Source organism: Lycium ferocissimum, chromosome 3, assembly GCF_029784015.1.
Source record: "Lycium ferocissimum isolate CSIRO_LF1 chromosome 3, AGI_CSIRO_Lferr_CH_V1, whole genome shotgun sequence".
NCBI classification, from domain to species: domain Eukaryota; kingdom Viridiplantae; phylum Streptophyta; class Magnoliopsida; order Solanales; family Solanaceae; genus Lycium; species Lycium ferocissimum.
The window spans coordinates 6,268,130-6,285,540 of NC_081344.1; the positions used below are offsets into that span (position 1 = coordinate 6,268,130).

The following is a 17,411-nucleotide window of genomic DNA, read 5'->3' on the forward strand; positions in this document are numbered from 1 at the left end:
AAACATCTATTACATAAAAAAAATTAATCACTTAAAATATTTACATATTCAACCTTCTTTAATTTTACACAAACAAATGAGACGTGACAACCTTTTAGAACAAGCAAAAAAGCCAATCGATCACCAACACTTCGATTATAGGTTTATGAAGAAAACTTATTGAGGCTAATGCGTATACTTAAAAAAGGTGTCATACTTTTATTAGTTAACTTATTTATGTAATGGACGCTTGGAATTATACATAAAATCTTTTTCAAAATTTGAGTCAGAAGAGTCTAATATGAACATTTTATCATATGTTCCAATACTCATCTGAAATGAGCCATAATTTGAATGTCTAAATGAAATATAGAGACAAATTTAAGAGGTTGTTGATCCATTTTACTTTTTTCTTTTCAAAACAGTTTCTTCATTTCAATATTTTGAAACGTCCCCTCCCCCCCACCCCACCCCCCACACACACACCCCACAGGTACACCCTGTACCCCCTTTTACTAGGTTGGGCAAGCTTTGGTGCTTTGCTAATCGGGATCGTTGAATTATGCTAGAGAAGTTGATCTTGTTTGATCCTACGGATTATAGTTCTAAGCTCTCTTCGGAAGCTTTGTAACAGTTATAAGAAATGGGTCTTTTCCCACGTGAAAGGTTACCGGGATCGATCCCTTCAACACTTCTTGGCATGGAAGGTCGCAAGAGAAAAGAAAGCTACTCTTTTTGGCAACTTTTTCAACCTATCCGAGGTAAGGAGGTAAAACACACAATAACCTTTTTACCTACTATGTTTTTTTACTGCGTGAGCAAAAAGTAGTACTAACCTATCTTTTGTATACACATAGCCGGAATGTGAGAGCAAATATCATTATGCTTATAGTTTACATTCAACTTAGTGCTAAGATAATTCTTTCACTTTGACATCATCAATTTCGTTATAAGACTCAGTAATTGATTCATTCAATTCATCAATTGTCAGCCGCAAGTAAATGTTTGTTTGGCCATTATTATATGTGATGAAAGAGGTAGTCTCAATTCTTCATAGTAACCTGTTTTACCTCTCTTAATAGGCAGATGTGACGTGAATTCGAATTAGTCGTCAGCTAATTTTGGATACCAATACCAAATGCCTATAACAGAAAACTATCTTTATGATTTCATTACCTTTCACCAGTTTTCAAGTTTCAATTGTTAAGTTCATATGGCCCTTTCAAAAGAAGACCAGCTGGAACAGTATAAGAGAAAGAAAAAGAGAGAGCCCTGGAAAATTCATCAACTTCATTTTGTATTAGTAATGATATAAACGACAACTGATAATACAAAAAAGCAAACGAAAAATAAGCTGCAAAATTCAGCTAATACTTGATGCCTAATATAATTAGCACAAGATATTATCCTTCTTTTTCTTGCATGTCTTCTTTATACACATTTTCACAATAAAATTTTCTTTCTTGAAATATACACAAACAGAACAAAACAGATTCGAGCCATCAACTCGAATACCTTATGCTAGAACCAAAAAGAATGAACAACAAATTCTTCTTTACGTGTGTAAAAACTGGAAAAAAAAAAAAGAATGCTGAAAGTGCTGCTTCACTGTTGCTTCCCCGATGAAAATCATTCTGTTTATCAGTCCACGAGCAGTGTTTGTCTTAAGAATTAGGAACAAAAGTGCCAACATAACCGAATCCCATGATGAAGAAAGCAAATGCTTGAATGAAGAGGTACAGATAATAGTGATTTTTCCCGAAGGCGATATCATAACAACCACAAAAGAAGAGGTACACGCCAGTGACAAGCTCTAATAAATGAAGTCTGTTGTCAAAAGAACAGAAGGAAAATTTAGTTTGATAGCCCTGTTTGATCTAAACTACAAAAGCGCGGTGACTTAGAGGATTAATAATTTACCTGTCACCAAACCTAAATCGAGGTTTCTTGAACGCTTTGATGGCTGATTTTATCTTGAGAACATCTCCTAGTTTCTCAGTGACTATCCATTCGTTGACTCTTCCTGCTTCTAACAAGCCAATGAACGTAGCCTTTGTCCGATGTAGTGACATGACATTCTCGAAAAGGATCCAAAATATTATCAGATGTAACGACCTGTTGTCAAATAGGCACGTGCGAAGCTCTCAGAATTTTCTTGTTCAAACTCAAAATAAAATCTTCATATCCCTCCCTCTATATTATAGCTCATATTCTTCAAAAATGTCACTGGGTACGTGTCAGATCCTCCAAAAGTAGTACATTTTTGGAGGATCTGATAGGGGTGCTGGGTGCTACAACATTTTTGGAGGACCTAACAGGAGTATGACCACATTTTTGGACAGTCTGAAATGTCTGTATTTGAGTACTTGCTTTGTAGTTCATGAAATATTTGTATATCTTGCATGGATCTTAAATGTAACAGTGTCTTTCCTATTACCCTTTTCCGTTTATGTCACTCCTAAACTGTGTTGTTTGAACTCTCCAAAAAAGCTATCATACTCGTGTCGGATCCTCCAAAAATCACTACTTTCGGAGGATTTGACACACAGCCGGTGGCATTCTTGAAGAGTCCGAGCGACATAGCTCTCCTAAGTAATGTTTGAAATGAAATCTTAAAATAGAATGAGAATATATAGCAGTTAAATGTTAAATGAAATGTAAGAAAAAGAAAACTCACCTTGGAGTTCCAACTGCATTGAGTAGTGTAATAATGGAAGGAATGTAAACAGCTCCCCATTTTGGAACAACAACTTCAGGTACTAAAACAGTTGCAGGCAATACAACACAGTAGAACACAAAAGTGACAATGTGGGCTACAACCTTCCTTACAAAGAAGAAGCTGTAAATCACATGAATCTTCTTCCACAAAGATACTTTCTGCAAATAAAGAAAGAAGGTGGTCAGTTAAACAACTTTCATTAGAAAATTTTATTGATTTTTTTGTTATACATATATACTATAACTTTGATCACCCTTGAAAAAATTTCTAACTTTGCTACTGTAAGCGGTTAACAATTTTACATAACAAGGACTTGAGGAATTTACCCTGTTTCTTATGATCTCCATAAACATTTTCTTGAAAAGATTGGCCGGGCCACAGGACCAACGATGTTGTTGATATCGATAGGCCTTGAATGTACTTGGTAATTCATTTTTCACCTATACAAAATGAAACAAGAGCTTAAAAATTGTCTCACTTCATGACTCAATGTGACCATTAGACTTAAGTGAAAAATTAGTAGTATTTCACTTTAAGAGGGAGAATTTAAGTATTACCTTGAGAGCAGAAAGGTACAAGAATTTCCAGCCCTTGAGACTAGCGCGAACCGCGAGGTCCATATCCTCAACTGTTGTCCTATCCTTCCAACCTCCGGCCTCCTCTATTGCGGCAATTCTCCAAACACCAGCTGTCCCTGTATTATTTTTTTCATACACATTGTAAGCTTTACGTCTATTCAAGCGCCACCACAACAACAATAACTTCGCATCAGTTCTAAGCAAGTTGGTGTCGACTATATGAATTTTCAGTATTCATTTTCTTCCATTTAAGTCCGTTCCGGTCCAATCCTAGAAATTCTTGGTTTCTCTAGCATTGGATTCTATTTGAATACAATTAATGGCAAAATCAACATTCTTTTGGACCACTTCTCTAGTTCTCTTATCATTATTATGTCCTTAAGTTCCCACCTCTTCAATTTCAATAATGTAGCCTGTAGGACTGCTCATAGCTACTCTATTTTATGTTCATTACGTGATTGGCCCCTTAGAGATTTCAAAAGGATGAATCTCAAAACATTAATTACTGTATAAAATTAGCTGAGATAATTAATGGGAGAGCAACTTGTTGATACCATTAAAGCCAAAAAAAGCATAGGTGGAAGAGCCCACTTCTTGTTCCACTGTGAAATGGTAATCCAGGGACATCTCTTGCATTCGTGTCATCAAGCATTCATCAGCATTTACTGCAACATTACACATCACAAATTAGCTGATGCAGCTAACTAGCTCAACTAAACTCAATATTTTACGCAGAAAATAACTATGTATGAAAAAATATTAAAGTTTCAACAAATATTAAATTTTGAGCCTAGAATTTTAAAAATATAATGTGTGCTAAGTGTTGGGCTAAACCAACCTGACAGAACTGTTAACATGGTGTGATATCGTACGTTTTAGACCAAGCCGACACAATTTTTCTTAATAGACCTTATACTATTAAGAGTATCCACATCGAGTATTATGACCACTAAGTCCACCATGACAAGCCTCACCTCATCACTCCGCCATTTCGATACTCGTTTCGCCGAATCATTAGTTCTAATAGTTATTATTGTGCTAAACTAATTCAAATATAATCTTAATATAGTGTGATATTATTTATTTTGAGTTAAGCTCGCACGGTTTTTCTCAAAATACCTCACATCATTAAGAGTAACCCTACACTTTATGTATATATTTTTTTTCTTGTCATTTACCAATATAAGATTTTATTCAAGCACTTAAAACTAAAAACCTTAGACGTTCAACCGATTATTAAGTCTAAATACTGAAAGTACGTGTATCTAAAGTTTTTAGAAGGTTCACTTATTAGTGTCGGTTAGTAGGAGGGGACTGAGGTCCACAACTCTTATATTATACACATGCAATTGCTGGCAATATATTATACTCCGCGTTTGTCTTCATCAAGACTCTATAACACTTCATCAAGACTCTATAACAGCCTTACATTTCAAGAATGTAAAAGGTTTTCTGGTCCAATTTCTAGCACTTACTATTTCTAATTGGGTTACTTTTAGGTACACTGCAGCTTTTTCAGTACGAAAAAAGCTTTCCAGCCCCAAAGGATAGTCGTATGTATTGTGTTGTCCAACTGAACATTGAAGTGCCTATCACGAGACAATAAGGGGTCGATTGGTAGCTGATTAGGAATATGCAAATATTAGTAATAGAGGTATTAGTTATGCAGTGTTTATTTATGCATAAATTATTTCTTTGAATGTTACTTTGTTATATTAAAAGTTAATAAATATTATATACTTTTTAAAATTAAAATATTTGTTTACAATTAAAACTAAAATATTATATATATATTTTTACAAAATATTAAAATATTATATTAAAAATTATATAAAAATATTTGTTTGGAAAAGAAAGTATTTAAGTGGGAAGTGATGAGGGAAATGTTGTCATTTCAACTTTTATTCACGTATTAGTAATTTCATTATCTACCCCGCATAAAATAATACATAGATTCCTCATAACTTATACATGTATTAGTTATGCGGATTTCTAAATTGCAAACCAAACATCGTACTATATAAAAATATTTGTTTAGAAAAGGAAAGTATTTAAGTGGGAAGTGATGAGGGAAATATTGTCATTTCAACTTTTATTCACGTATTAGTAATTTCATTTTCTACCCCGCATAAAATAATACATAGATTCCCTCATAACTTATACATGTATTAGTTATGTGGATTTCTAAATTGCAAACCAAACATCGTACTAATTTTGTATATGAATAACTTACTTTCTAACTAGCTACCAAACGCGGTATAAGTATGCAGAAATTAATACATGAATAAGGTGTCTCGTTACTAGTTACCAATCGTTATATTCGTTATGTAGAGAATAATATATGAATAAGTGGCCTCTTAACCAGCTACCAAACGACCCCTAAATACTTTAAAATCACATTTTTTTTAATCACTATTCAGTAAACCCTGATATAACTATAAGTTTTTTCACCAAAATCATATTTTTGTTTTGTCACTTTAAAAGTCATAACATTATCACCTTGATAACCAATGATCCAAAAAATATACTCCAACTTTCGAGGGATTCTTTGATCCGTTTCACTTTTTTAAACAGTCATTGAGAAAAAACAAACGAATGGAGATTCACCAATAAGCTGTTAGCCAGATTATGTTTCTTTTCACCATCTTTTATACACTTCATCATGCTAGATTATAGAATAAAGAATTTTTTTTTAAAAAAAATTCACTGTTGTTAGTATATACTGTATAAGTTAAATACAAAGTTAAATAAGTACTTTAATAACCACTAAATTATTCCTTTTCTAAGAAAAGACATAAATTTAAGTCTTAAAATGAATTACTGAAGATTATAAGAAAATTGTGCCAGATAAAATAAAATAGAATAATGTAAATAATAATTAAAGTAGGTAATAAATTACTTTTAGAACATTAAAAGATTATTATACCAATTTTAGATCTAGATGGTGTTCGGTATGATTTTCTTATTAGGTCCCACTTACCTGAGCCATCGAAGTTAATAGGAGTATACGTGGCCCAACCAAATTGACCTACCGAGATTGTTAGTTTGTTACCTAAAATCTAGTTATTATCATTATTATAAATACAAAGTAGTCCACACACAATAAGAAAATAGCTGTCTATAGCCACCGACAGCTAGAGGGCCTTTTGTTTATTATTATTATTTTTTTGCTAGAAAGCTGATACCATAACACGTGATTTTTTTAAACAATAATAATCAGTGACAAAAGCTTTATGCTGTGGAGTCATTAAGAACGTAGGAATTGTAATACATAAATTAGGAATATATGAATATGATGTATAAATTGTTTTTATTAGATGTCTAGGTTAGTTGAAAATACTACTCTACAAGTTACTATATAGTTTTATAATTTACAGATATGTGTTTATTTATTTTTAAACAAGATAAAGACTACTGTTATGAGGTTCGTTTATTATTTTAGTAATTTTAGTTGTAAATATAGGTATTATTTGTTTCACATTCTGTTTTGCATAAAATGATGAATAAATATTTGCTTATTTTATCCACAGTTGCAGATGTCATAGGTAAGTTACGAAGCCAATATTTTCAATAAAGTATAGATATACATGTAAAAGATCGCCATAATTTCAAAAAAATAAGAAAGTTTCGAATCATTATTTCAAAAGCATAGTGAGTTCAGGGGTGAGAACCTAAAAATTAAACCTATCATATTCAAATTCTGGATGCCGCTTTGCTTATGCATGTATTATTTATAAATTAAAACACTGAATTTTATGCTTAAGGATTCTTGTTATTGTAAGTGTGATTTTGATTGCCAAAATAATAAGAGGGGGAAAATACCAAATTTCCAACGAGCTTGAACAAGTCCAAGTTCAGGGTTGTGGACTAGAAATGGAATAGTGCGCCAGAGGAAATCAGGCTCAGGTTGAAAATCAGCATCAAATATAGCAACATAATCACACTCCTTCACATATTGATGCTTCAATCCTTCCTTCATTGCCCCTGCTTTGTAACCATTCCTGTTGTCTCTTATTTCATACTTTATATTTATCCCTTTGCTTGCCCATCTCTGACACTCCATTGACACCAAATTCTGCATAGTGGCGGAGTCAGAATTTTCATTAATGAGTGAAAAAATATAAAGAAGTCATGTCCCCAACCGGAGAATATGCTTAAAATGATTCGCATAAGTGTTCTGTCTAAGCGCTTCTCCAGTTGGAAAGAACATGAAACCCTGATTTGAACTCTCTTTGCAAGAAGAGAATCACGAGAATAGCGGTCAAGACAATTTAACATAGAATATATGTACATAAAAAAGTTACTTAATTACACAGTTGTTCAACAAAAATTGACACATCTTGAAAAACAGAGCAGAAGAGCATAAATTTCTTTAGGATTTAACATATATACAGTGACAGTTGAAATTTACCAATGACATTTAACATGTTATAGCAAGTTGCCAATTTCACTTTTAAGTAGTTCTACTATTTTTGGACAGTTACTTTTAGTTATTTTTTAGTTGAACTGATATTATATGAATTATATTGTCAGTGTATATAAGTTAAACACTTTTATTTATACCTTGGTAATGGGATCAGTTGAATCATCAAGAACTTGGACTATAATACGATCAGTAGGCCATGAAAGGCCACATGCAGCTCCAATTGAAAGCTGATAAACCTGTTACAAAACAGCCAATCCACATTATCAAAGGATTATGAAACAGAGCCATTAAATAATGATTAATACAAGTAGAAAAAGATTAGTTGTAATAACAAAAAAAAAATGTAACAGACCTCTTTCTCATTATACATTGGGATTTGAACAAGAACCATCGGATAAGATGAATTTCCTAGCTCAATATCATCTTTTAAAGATTCCCATTTGTAACGCTTTTCTGGTTTTCGACCAAAAAATTTCACAAGGGTAATCACAATCCCCATGTAAACTCTCTCAATGAAGAGCAAAATTGACATTAAAAGGCACAATAACACTGCAGTTCTGAGAATAGGAACAATCAATGGTGCTTTGATTTGCTCCCAAATTATACTCAATTGCTCCGTTAAATCATCTCTGGTGCTTGAAAATGCATCAGGAAGCAAAGTTGTGGACGAAAATCGATCCATTTAGAGAAAACAGAGCAAAAACAGAGTAGAAACTGGGGAGTTTTTTCTGAGAGAGCTCTTTTAAGTAAGGCAAAACAGAGTAGAAACAGGGGAGTTTCTTTTTTCCTGAGAGAAAGAGAGCTATTTTAAGTAAGGCAAAAAGTGGAAAAAATGTTTTTTTTTGGGTAAGATTATTTGCTTCTGGATGAAGCAAGATAACGGTGCAATGTCAGAGACAGAAAAATAGCTCAAATTGAACTCATAATGAAATGAGGACCAGATGGTTCTTTTTTTATTTTTTTATTTTGTTTTACACTTTTAAATGGTATAAGAAATGATGATTTCTGCTTTCTGCAATCAATGAGAAAGCAGAAGCAGATGATACAATTAATGGCTTGAAGAGGTGATAGAAGAAAATGGAGAGGAGAGTGTGGAGAGAGAGACAAAGGAGGGTCTCTTTTTATAGAAGCTCTTTATAATTTGGCTTCTGTGTGTGGAGCTGGTGGAGTAAAATGAAATAAAGAAAATTGATTCAAATAATGTTTATATCAGTATATCACCTATTATATGGTTTAAGCATTGCAACAAACTAATTAACTTTTTAGGTTATTAATCTATACTTTTTCTGCCAATGATGTATTCATATTTGCACGTAAAAAAACAAAAAAAAAAAATCTATACTTTTTCATATAATTATTTATATTTAATTTTGAATTACTTGATAGTGTAGAATTCTTTATTGTCTGGCCAACCTAGAAGTACAGTCGTCTTCTCGAAAGGGCTTTATGGAAAAATATTTTGAGAGAATAGCAGTTGATGTTTAACTAAATTATTTAAGTAATTTTTTTTTTTTTTAGTATTTAGTCAATATTTTAAAAAGGTACTTTTAAGTGTCAAATTGCGAAAAAAGAAATTACCATTAATTAATTTGGTAAATATGAGTTTTTGATATAGGTCATTTTATCCTTAAATAAAAATAAAAAACACTAACTTTATGGAGAAGCTACTTTTTTTGGTTCTGCTCAAGCTAAAAAATAACTTTTGCTATTATTCAAAAACACTTAATTCTTCGTCAAAAGCTTAACCAAACAGCTTCATTCTCTAAAATAAGTATTTAAAAAAAATTAAAAAAATTAATCCAAGTCTACTACAAGTCAGTCAGTATACACAACTTAGCTCCATATCGAAATTGCAGAAGCAAGAAGATTATATAATCTGCTATCTAACTAAAACAAGCTTAGTAGGTAATCAATCCTAAACACAGCAGTAATCAACGTTTACACTCTTTGAATTAAGTAAATGAAGCAGAGTAATTCAAGTAATTAATAGGAGTATATTGACTAATTTGCCTCAGCTTACTCTGTACAGTCTGCAAGACTGTGACAGCTTAACTGCGTTTTTGTATATTTTTTAGTTTTCCTTTTTGTGAGAAAAATAGTAAATTTATTTGTTTCTGTTAGTAATCTGAATGACGTTAAAAAAAATAACAAAAGTAATCCGAAAGAATAATAAAGTTAGATACTGTTACTAGGAGTAGTTATTTATATTTGTGCAGGTTTTTGTAATTTATCTATATTATAGAAGGAGGATAGTTTAGCTTGATATTGAGTCAAGTGACGTAATATGAACAAGCTATTTGGCAACAATTTCTATTTGTATTAATTTTAAGAAGAAATTAATTGACATTATTAAATGTACGCACCTTGATGGATTTAATTTGATTGGAGAAATATAATTAATTGATATTTTTGGATCTAATTTATAGTAAAAAATATTCCTTTAAGTTGGAAAGTGAATAATCAGTTATCAATTAAGAGATATATTTAGAAAAGAATATTATGACCAAGATATAATTCAAAATTTAAACATAGAAATATAAATATGTAAGAATAATCCCTGACTTCAACTACCATCCTAGGTGTGAAAGACTACAGTAAGTTCATATATGTTTTGCTGATGATCTTCTAATGTGCTGCAGGGCTGACAAATTGTCCATCCAACTGATGATCAATGCTTTTACTCACTTCTCAGAGGTGTCTTGATTGCATGCTAATATGGATGAAAGCTCTATCCATCTAGCAGGAGTGCCTCCAGAATTTAAGTCAGAAGTCATAGAGTATATGTCGTTCACAATAGAAGAGCTTCCATTCAGGTACCTGGGAGTTTCCTTATCCTCCAAGAAACTGATTATCTCACAATGCATGCCATTAGTTGAGAGAATGACATCTAGAGTGAAATGTTCGTCAACTAAATTTCTTTCATATAGTGGTAGTGTCACACCCCAACTTTTGATAGGGCATGATGGGCACCCGACCCTTACTTAGGGCCAGCGAACCCGCTAGTTCTCGTTATACTCATAATCTTACTGGACTCTTAAATCATGAAATGAGTGCATAATGAAAACTTTTCAAAAAATATGCTTTTCGTCTTTCTCAAATCAAGTAAAATCTGTAATCATATGAAATTTGTAACATAATGCATAATGATACATCGCTTACGACATTTACAAGATCGACATGTTATATATGTGACTCTGTCTCGCAAAGTCTCTAACATAAATCAAGATACCATAACATAGATACTCGACTCGGCAAAACTCGGAAGGAAATGGAGCTCGCCAATCCCATTTGGAACATCTTCTACTAATATCCTCTACTCATCTGTATACACCTGCGTGGCATGAAACGCAGCGTCCACAAAAGGAACGTCAGTACGAATAATGTACTGAGTATGTAAGGCATGAATAACAACATAATATAGATATGGAAGGTAACATGGAATAAGAGAGATAACTTGTACATCTGGATGCCTCATAAGGCGGATGTCATGCATGCTCAGCTTAAAAAAAAAACTTTTTCTTACATACATATATATAATATCATCATCATAACGTACCCGGCCCTTTCGGGACTCGGTGTGTAACGTACCCGGCCCTTTCGGGACTCGGTGTGTAATACCAACTGATCAGTGGTTACACAATAGGTGCCGTACCTGGCCGACTATAGTGCGACTCGGTGTGAGAAAATACATACATATATATAAAGCATGCATGAGAGCCCAATCAAAGCCACAACTATATCGGAGTGACGTAAGGTCGGTAGCCTCCGATTTTCATTATGGAATTATCATCATCGCTATATCTCACCTTGAAGGAACGATTATTATAAGGTGAGATCAACAACAATGAATAAAATCGAGAAAATCATGAAATAATATCAATAATCTCATAATATTATTAACATCATAAGCTTTGGAATTTCTAGAATTAAAATCATCATCATCATAATCATCATAGAAACATTCTCATCTTTAACATCGTCATTCATATTGTAAAAACATGTCCGTTGTTGTTGTCATAAAAGCTTATAGAATTATAAATCTTTGACTCGGATAGGGACATTTTGGAAAATATTTATGGATTATCAAGAAAGAAGTCATGCCTTTGAATCATGAACTCTATGAATCATGAATTTCTAGTTTTTGAGAATAAGAATATTCTTGGAAAACATTTATGGATTCACATAAAGGGATCATGGGACATTTGAAAAACACCTATTGGATTCATAAGAAAGGAATCATGCCTTTGGAAGAAAGGGACTAGCCTTAACATGCCTGTTCAACCTCCAGTTATCCACACTTATTCGTCCGAATTCGTGAGTCTACATTTAAAAGGATTCACACTATCATTAGACTCATCATAGTATACTTATACTAAACTTTCAAGTCAAACTACTCTATACTCTGCCGAAAATCGGGCAGCATCTCCCCTATTTATATACCTAGCCCGAATTCTCAATACCAACAATCAACAACCAATAACAACAACAGAGATAACAACAACCTCATTACTACCAAAATATTCCATCAAATACTCTACATGATATTTCCTCCAACTCCTCCACAAACGAATTCGCTACATAATTATTCCATAAATTTATCTCCGTAAATAAACCTTAAATGATACCAAAAGAGAAAGATTCATACCTTACTTCCGCTTAATACCACGATATCTCCAATACTTGCCTTACTCCCAAGCCACAAATTCACCGCAACACAATATTATAATCGTAACTATACGCCGGCGTAACCGAATCGAGATTTTTACTTAACTCGCGTTGAAATTTAATGGAGGGAAGGTTGGAGAACTTTCTAGAATTGTTGGGAAATATTTTTTGGGCTGATTTCTTGGCTGAAAATGAGGGGTTAAACCCCTTTATATAGTTGGTCCGAAGTCACTGTAGCAGTACTGTTCACCGATTTACTGTAGCAGTTACTGTTCATCCGCGGAAATTATTTCGAGACCTAAAACTTTTATACACCGATCTCTTTATTTTCATACTTGGATATGTCCAAAACTCCATACAGTCTGTATAAGTTATTCAACATCCCAAACTCAGCGAAACTTATTTTTTTTTTTAATTTTTTTTTCGATTCGTTTAGCCTCCAACCTTCGCGGCACTTACTTATCAATTGTTGAACATAATATAAACACTTATAACTTCAAACATAGTCCTGTCCTTTGAGCTTATGTGACTAACCTATGATGCAACTCAACGCACGAGAATACGGGATGTAACATCCTTCTCCCCTTTTGAACATTCGTCCTCGAATGTTAAAATAAGACGAAACTCATGTCATAATCACTATCAACTCTTCCATTCTTTTTCAAAACCTTCTTTGTCTCGCGATATCATCACTTTGTTTTATATATCTCGTATGTTTACTATGTCCTTCTTATTATCTCTCTTGACTTATCTTGTCGTACTCTTACTCTCTTCCTTATTACGCTTCTTGGTTATCATATCTTACCATAGACAATTCTATAACCTTTATCACCTGTCGCTTTTCTTCTTCTTCTCTCGTATAAACCGTAATGCCATTAGGACACAATTCCACCGCTAATACTTTTTTTTTCCCCCTTTAGTACCCATTCTTTTGAACTCGTAGCATCGCTATCCCTTGCGTTCCCTCCTATAGCGACTGGTCGATCATTGCGGTATTTTATTTTCCAGTTGGTATAACACCGAAATTTCCTTTCACCCTACGCTTTACTCGATTCTCTTTTTTTTTTTCTTTTAATAAGGGTCCTTATGCTAAGTCTGGCTCTCGGTAATTCGTATACTTACACCTAGAATATCTTGAATCCCTCCTTCAATGATCTTCTTCCTTTAATGCTATCATAATCGATGCACTATTGCATCTATTTTCTACGACCTGATCATTCAATTGTCCAGCTCGCGTTTTTTTGTAATCTCCCTTTACTGGGTGATCATACCATATTAAGCATCGTAGTTATTCCAATATCTTGTCAATCTTTGTCCCTTTCACTGGAATATTGTTCATACTTAACAAGCTTCAATTGGAATGCGTTTTTCATACTTGACTATCATGATTCGTGAGCAGCGAGAAGAGGCTTATTAATCCAATTAAGTCAGCTCAGTTGTTTCTCATTCATATAATCACATAAAAGCACACTAATTCAAATATATAAAAGGAAAATTACCCAAATCAAAAATTCGGTGAAGGGTTGGTTGGGAATTACAATGGGTTTGGTGGAAAATCTCTTTCTACATGTTCTCTATTTACGAGCTTAAGAGGCTAATTTAATCTTTTGATTATCTATTTTCTGTTGATTTTAAGTTAAAAGGTAATCTTTATTATGTTAACCACGTTCTAAAGCCAATGAACTCCTGTACATTTCTTTTCTTTAAAAAAGATAAAAAAAAGTCTTAAAATTTGTTACTGACAATATTTTACCACTACATTTAAACTAGAACCTATTTAAAATAATTTAAAGAAGCATGTACAGATGTATATATCATGAATTATAATTTGTATTCGACTTTGCATATATTAGTGATTAAATTTACAACTTAAGTATATGCTAAATTTTCTATCTTTAGATATATCTATCCTAACAGAATTGATTTTTGGTTACTTAAGTTTGATATCATGAGATGATTTTCGATCGTGAAGTTCAATATATATAGAAAAGAGAAAGGTACGACTTATGTAAATTTGAGATGAGAGTTCTTTGAATTATGATTAAAAAATAGTTATACTGTGAATATGATCACATAATTGAAGTCTTAACAGATAAAGTAAAACAAAAACTATTGAATAATGAAGGGCGTTTCGGAAGATTTAAAAAATATTCACAATTAGTGAAATATATGGGATGTACATTTTAAATTGCTTTCTCCTCTAAAGGTACAATTTGATTCAGATTTAAAGGCAAGGACACTTATAAAGATGCTTGAAAATGTAGAGTCTGAATGTATTTTATTACTACAGTGTTTGTAGAATATTTTAAATTTGAAAGATAATATTTTCTTAATTAAAAGGACAGTCAGAGCACAAAGCATCCTGTGTTAGTAGCGTCTGTGAAGGGCCGCACCCCAAGAGATATGATGTATTCAGTCTACCTTAATGTAAATATTTGTGGTTGCTTTCACGGCCCGAGCCCAGGACATATAGGTCCCACAGAGGCAACTTCATCTTTGCTCTAAGGATTCCCTTCTATAAGTTTTTTTTGAATTGAGATTAAAAAAATTAATTTGAGTTTTGATAGAAATATGAAAAAAAGAGGACAGTCAAGCTTGATATTAAGACAAGTAGTGCATGAGAACAAGAAACTTGGCACTATTAGAGAATCTTTGTTGGACTTTATTCGTACTAATTTTGAAATTTCTTATTAATTGACATTAGTTAATAATTAGATCGGCAGATTAAATATTACATATAAGGAATAATTATATATGACCAAAAATATTCATGATTTCATTCAAATTGAGTAAATTATGAAAGCATTACAAGCTAATCGATAAATAGAGTTGGAAAGTGAATAATTAATTAGCAATCAATAGATATATTTGAAAAATAATATTACAACTAAGAGCCCGTCCAAAATAAAAAACCCTATAAGTGTTCTCCTTTCCCTTCTTCTAAGAGAATTGTCCAGAAAATTGTATCAATACTAAGCCATGTGTTAGCATAACATAACAGCTTTTGAGCCATTAAGTAATAAAAATGTAAGTTAACCTATAAAAATCAAGAATAAGTAGGATATTTTCTTTATTCCTTTATGCAGGCAGATGAATAATATAGCAAATGTTTAGTATGACGGACTGCCAAAAGCTAAAACAAATTATCTGCAAATCAAATTTAAGCTGAATTTTTTTCTAAAATTAAATTGAAGATACATATATTCTTTAATTATATATCATTATCGTACTTATTTTTAATTTGAATTTACATAGAAGATAAATATCTTTTAATTCTTTATCATTATCACGCTAATCTTTAATCTAGATTTGAGTTGAGAAATATAAGTTGTATGAATATAAAATTGTAGATGAATATCTTTTACACGGTATATTAAATATTATATGCAAAAACTTACAAAAATTTGATAACAAAATAAATTCTAAAACCATAATTTATAATTAAAATAAATCCAATACTTCAAATTTTAAAGGACGAACATACGAAATTTAAATCCTTACATTTGCATTTGTTGACATCATCTTATTGATATAGACATGTCTGCTCCTTTTCCTCATTAAAATACTTTCATCTTTAACGAAATAGTTTGAGGGATCCATTTAACCAAATTTCAAAGTAGACATTATCTTGTGAATGTAAAATTATTAATCTAGAAGTACATAAACTCTACCAACCACCTAAGTTTAATTATTTTGAACTTAAAATGTCAGTCAAAAGTAGATTTACTTGACCTTAAAGAAGTGATTCCTGAGATCGTTTATTGATTTTCTCAGTCTGAATGTGTTAAATGATTTACGAGGGTCTTAAAACACGTACTACTGTATATCTAATTATATGAATTATATTTGAGAAACAGTTTTATGTATATTCTAATCTCTTAATTTATAATTTATAATTTTATTTGAAAAAATCTATGTCTGATTGCAGTTGACAAACTGAATCCTATGATCATGATATTGGTTGGACACGTAAACTGCTTATACCTTTTTACAATTAGTTAAGAACTTTAGTTGTTTTTAATAATATAATATAAATTGTCTCATTGCCGACGAGAAATCTTTGTTACAATTAAATAATTAATATACGAATGCAATCGAAAGTCAAATCTATTTGCAAATGACAATGATTTTTTCTTAGATTTTTCGAATTAAGGTTACATTATTTAATTTTAAGTCACTGACACAAATGATTTGATTTAAGTATAATTTTATAAGTCGTACTCTTGAGTTCTCTCCTGGTATTAAGAAAACAAATTAGTACCAAACCCTGCAGAGTAGTTGAGGAATTAAATCATATCAAACAATGCCCCCGGATTTGTTCAGAGGTCATAATCATAAACTTCAAATTTTTTAGCCTTCGTTTATTTATACATTTATTTGTTTTTTTCTAAGGAAGAGGGAAATGGGATTAGATCAAAGAAGAAATATATGAGACACCAAAAGGGCAAAAGGGAAAAAATAATTCAAAATTTTTGGGGTTATTTAAAATTTCCCCAAATGTTCCAGCGCATCGTCTTTTATCTTTTTCGTTTTATAAAAAAATAAATTCTTTAGTTTTTTATTTGCTACATGCTACGTTGGACATGCACGATTTTCAAATATTATTTATAAATCAATAGTATTATTGAAGAAAGAAGATATATAGTATTGTTGAGTTGTCGTATCGGTGGTGATGAATTATTTGGTTTTTCAATATAGTAGTGAACGATTTTAACTTAAGTAGTTAAGTTTTAGGATTGAGTTAGGTTTAATGTCCATTTTTTTAGCATGGTATCAGAGTCGACCCATCTCAATTCATGAGTTACTCGATGTGCAATCCCATCTTATATTGCCCACACTCCAGATGTTCAATCCTATGCGTGTGAGGGTTGTTAATTGGTGGGTGATGAGTTGTTTGTCTCTTTATATGGTCTTAGGTAATCCTTCACTTATGATCTAGCTTTTGGGGCTAAGTTAGGTCCAATGTTCATTATCTTATCAAATATTTGTTTCGCAATTTTGCTCATTATTGCAACTTTAACTTGAAAATGGAGAAGTTGAAGTT

The 17,411-nt window shown here is 32.0% G+C and overlaps 1 protein-coding gene across 1 annotated transcript; it reads right to left on the reverse strand.

Moving 5' to 3' along the window:
* Positions 1 to 1,317: 1,317 nt before the first annotated feature.
* LOC132049469 (glucomannan 4-beta-mannosyltransferase 9) lies at positions 1,318 to 8,807 on the reverse strand. Its single transcript, XM_059440283.1, has 9 exons — positions 8,055 to 8,807; positions 7,840 to 7,938; positions 7,099 to 7,351; positions 3,831 to 3,941; positions 3,256 to 3,392; positions 3,025 to 3,138; positions 2,657 to 2,856; positions 1,900 to 2,094; positions 1,318 to 1,806 (listed from the first exon to the last, which is right to left on the reverse strand). Exons 1-9 carry the CDS (start codon positions 8,382 to 8,384, stop codon positions 1,644 to 1,646), a joined length of 1,602 nt encoding a protein of 533 aa, XP_059296266.1. The 5' UTR covers positions 8,385 to 8,807; the 3' UTR covers positions 1,318 to 1,643.
* Between the last annotated feature and the right edge of the window lie 8,604 nt (positions 8,808 to 17,411).